Here is a 4,486-nt window from a genome sequence, read left to right on the forward strand (position 1 = left end):
CTAACCGGTGGACTTTCAGTGTTCTAATGAGGAAAGTTGCAATGTCGGCATCCCTTTAGTAATATTTAACCCTTAGGAAGTATCTCGTCTAAATGAAATTTCTATTGCCGGAGATAACTAAAATGTTACTTGTATCCTAATGCAGACTTCTAGGAGAGTCTTTGAGCCCATAACAAAAGTAGGAAATGACATTTCATACACCAACTGTGTACAGCTTTAACCATTTTCTGTTCCTTGTCTCTGCATAGCGGGAAGACCGAATACCAGACCACAAAGTCCAGCAAACCGCGGCGATCGTCGTCCTTTGAGCGAAGACCCAGCAAGCGCTACTCTAGGAGAACCATGTTGTCTAGAGGTGGGGGACCTCCCTGTGATTATGACACATGTGAACAGAGATCAAATATAATCTTTATGGGAGGAATCATTCCGTTTTTAGTCCTCCAATTAGTATTATCTATATCTATCAGGGGAGGAACGTGACCGGCCCCACAGAGTCCTGACCTCAACCCCATAGAACACCTTTGGGATGAATTAGAGCGGAGATTGCGAGCCCCTCCCCCAACATCAGTACCTGACCTCACAAATGGTCCAACATTCCCATAGACACACTTCTAAACCTTGTGGATTTCTTCCCAGAAGAGGCGGAGCTGTTATAGCGGCAAAGGGTGGAGCCAACCCAATACTGAACCCTACGGGCTAAGACTGGGATGCCATTAGAGTTCATGTGCGTGTAAAGGCGTCCCAATACTTTTGGTAATATAGTGTATCTCTCATCAGGAGTTTCTGTGCATTGGAATCCTTAATATTTTTTGAAGTGACGGGTCCCATAAATCGTTCTCATCCACCAATCTGGAACATTGTAAAATATATGGCAGAAAATGTTACCTTTTTTTTTTTTTTTAAAATTACTAATTGTTTCTCTTTCTTTTGCCTTTATAATATACAGGACACGGAGGAAGACCTGACTTCGCCAAGTAAGTGAGAGTCCGTGGGCTGCCATTGCAGTGCTGGATTGGGGCGGGGGTAGGGAATGACTTTGCTGGGCCAGGGTTGGTTGGAGTGAGGTGTGACCTTATGGTGAATGAGTCTGGCATCCCTCTGTGTCAGACGAGAGGGGGGCAGCCCCATGGTATTGGCTAACTTGGTTTTTAACTCTTTTTTTTTTTTCCCCCAGTGCTGCCTTCAGAAATGATCCCGCCATTCAGACCAATGGATCCCAGCAGGTATGGCCGCCTCTCACGTGATGCAATGTTCCTCTGTAGTCAGCAATGGGGTTCATCCATGTCTGTGCTACTGATAATGAAGACCAAACTACCTGTTGCCTGGAATCAAGTGAGCTCCTAACTTCCTCTTTGAGCTGACAACACAATGCCTCTGCCACACTGAAATATCTACAAATGTTGTCAGCCCCGTCTGCTGGACTACACAACTCCTCCTTTCCCCCCTCACGCTCTCTCTTCTCTCTCGCCCCTCCTCTTTTCTCTCTCGCCCCTCCTCTTTTCTCTCTCGCCCCTCCTCTTTTCTCTCTCGCCCCTCCTCTTTTCTCTCTCGCCCCTCCTCTTTTCTCTCTCGCCCCTCCTCTTTTCTCTCTCGCCCCTCCTCTTTTCTCTCTCGCCCCTCCTCTTTTCTCTCTCGCCCCTCCTCTTTTCTCTCTCGCCCCTCCTCTTTTCTCTCTCGCCCCTCCTCTTTTCTCTCTCGCCCCTCCTCTTTTCTCTCTCGCCCCTCCTCTTTTCTCTCTCGCCCCTCCTCTTTTCTCTCTCGCCCCTCCTCTTTTCTCTCTCCCCATACATTATTTTCCAGCCGAACAATGCCGCTGGCTTCATTGCCAAGAGCCTGGCCACACAAATAGGGAAGAGGCTGTAGTTCTAGGAGCGTGCCATAGGCAAAAGGCTCTTGGAATATGTAGTTATGGGAACTGAGTTTCTGCCCCTGTAAAGAAGTTGACAAGCCTGGTGACCGCACTAGGAGTAATAAAAGGTGTTTTCTGCTACAGGAACAAAGTAGAGGAAACAAATAATACCGGGATTTGCTTGGGGGGGGTACATGGTAATGCCGGTCCTTCCTGATTTGTGGATGGCCACTAGGGGGAGACTCTGTACATGTGTGTATCAGATGGGATCGGGAAAAAAATACTTTTTATTGGAACTGAAGGATTTAAACTAATCGTTCTCTCTGATTTCACGTCTTCCAGGTGTGGCCTGTGCGGTCTGTACGCCCCTCCCTGCCGGTAGCGACCGCCCTCCCTACAGAACCGATGCTTGTGGAGATTGAGAACCTGCAGAGGAGTCCCGGCGCCACCCACAGCGAGAAACGGTTTGTGTCCCCCCGCCCCCCCTACAGATTGCCGCGATTATTCTACAGATTTGGCTTTCACTAGCGATGAGGAAACCATATTACCCTTAATTGGGGGGGAGGGGGATATCGCGTAATTTGCAGGTTATTTTCAGCACAGTTCGGGTCCATTTCCTCTATTCTGCTTCACTTGCGCTTTGGAAGAGAAATCTCCCTGAAAGCCGTTCTTCTTTTTCATTGGTCCAAATTCCATTGGGAAATTTTAGCTGGGTTGCAGAAAAATGAGTTTCGTCTTTTTCAATCCAGATTCCAGAAAATAGATACTTTTGTAACGTTTAGTAGCACAGAATGCAAACGGGGAGTACAAAGTTCCAAACCGCATTGTGATCCGGAAGCAAAAACGATGGCAGTGGGCCCTTAGACCGACCCCCGTACCTGTGCATTGCAGGAGCATGCGGTAAAATAATGGTGCGCAGGTATGTGTGTGCTGCATTGTTCTGATGTTCATTTATAATGGCCCCAACGCACCTATATAGAGAGATCATACACCTCGGATTTGATGCACCACAACGCATGTGTGTTACATTGCCAAAAATAGTTCAGGCGCGATTTATTTATTATACCCCACATTGACAGCACATTCAAAATTACAAACAACATTCAAACAACACATACAAAGGCATGCATTAAAGGAGAATTATGAGGTGAGGTGATTTTCACTCGGCCTCGTAATCTGAGCCAACCTGTGACAATGAAACTGTCACATGTCAGCTTAGTAGATCAGGAAGTGAGCGAACACATACCATTGCCCCCTCACTTCTCGATCTATCCCTGCAGAGAGCCGTGACTGTCACTCCCCGCTCTGATCCTCCAGCGCTGATGGGGGAGGGGGCGGGTACAGCTGGCTCTGCCTCTAGATAGGCAGAGCCAGCTGTCAATCACGCAGCTGGGCGGATCCAGACAGTATTGTCGGGATCTGTCCCGGCTGCGGCGTCTCGGTATACCGCGAGCTGTAGCTCTCTATATACTGAGCTTAGGGTGACGAGAGGACGTAAGTTTGTGTCCTCCCGTTACCCTTAGGAGAACAATGGGGAAAAGCCCTGACCACATAGTTCTCTTTTTAATGTATGCACGGGGGTGAAGGAGACCTTTTAAAGCTTGCTCATTTCCCTTTTTTATAGAAAAAAAAATGGAACAAACAGATACAAAACAAGATACATTTTCCTGCAGATCACTTGTTGAAACAAGACAAAGATCAGTGTGTGATTTGGCCCCTTATAGCGTTGTCAGAGAACGGCCCCTTGTCACATAACATATACATTTTGTATACATCAATGTACATTGGTCAGGTCGTCTTCCTCTCAGACTTCTGAAGTGTTGAATTATTTGTTGTGTGTCTGTCTTTGTGCTGCGCTGCTTTCCTGTATCAATAATCAAACCTCAAATCAATCGATCGGATCTTCCTGCTGTGCAAACGATTTCCATGATTTTATATTCTGCGCTCCTGATGCGTGCTTGGTGGCGGTGGTGGGCGGAGCTTTGCTGGCCTTGTCCAATGCTGTGTACCTAATGGATCTGCTGAGGATCTGCTCTATGTGATGATCATGTGATTTAAATCTATAAATCTCGCCTCTGTTTTTGTGGTGGTTTCTTATCTTTGCTTCGCTGGTCTGAGAATGGGATGGGGAGGGGATCCTTTCCATTCCGTCATTGTATCAAATCTTCTGCATGTGAGATTTCCATATATATATATATATATTACACACACTGGCCAGATTATTATGAGCACATAACGTTTGTAGGCAAATTAGCTATAATTTGGCGCTGAAGTTGCTAGAGGGCCAGACCATTATAAATAGGGAAGCAGGTTGGTTACCACGACAGTAGAAGTGATTTGTTTCTGAAGATACGGGGAAACAACGCGATGTATCAGCCTTTGAACGCGGGATGATTGTTGGCGCTCGGAGCCATGGAGCGAGTATCAGCAAAACAGCAGAATTCATTAAATGTTCGAGAGGGGAATATTGTTAAAGTGTTTACAGACAGGACTGTCAGACGAAAATCTGGGTCTGAACGTGCGAATTGTGGCCGTCAGCGACTAGTCAATGTTAGGGCAGAACGGGGGAGGGGCAAGACTGGTACAAGACAACAGAAGGGCAACAGTGCAGTGTCAGATTCCTCGCATCACCTTTCA

The 4,486-nt window shown here is 46.9% G+C and overlaps 1 protein-coding gene across 1 annotated transcript in view; it reads left to right on the forward strand.

Moving 5' to 3' along the window:
- Positions 1 to 4,486, forward strand: part of EPB41L5 (erythrocyte membrane protein band 4.1 like 5) — a 73,041-nt gene that overhangs the window by 34,087 nt on the left and 34,468 nt on the right. The window contains exons 12-15 of the mRNA XM_018568717.1: positions 215 to 355; positions 947 to 974; positions 1,175 to 1,232; positions 2,210 to 2,313. Coding sequence (XP_018424219.1) covers positions 215 to 355; positions 947 to 974; positions 1,175 to 1,232; positions 2,210 to 2,313 — 331 coding nt within the window. The remainder of the gene's footprint in view (positions 1 to 214; positions 356 to 946; positions 975 to 1,174; positions 1,233 to 2,209; positions 2,314 to 4,486) is intronic.

This window comes from Nanorana parkeri, unplaced genomic scaffold (genome assembly GCF_000935625.1).
Source record: "Nanorana parkeri isolate BGI_ZX_2015 unplaced genomic scaffold, ASM93562v1 scaffold1233, whole genome shotgun sequence".
NCBI lineage: Eukaryota > Metazoa > Chordata > Amphibia > Anura > Dicroglossidae > Nanorana > Nanorana parkeri.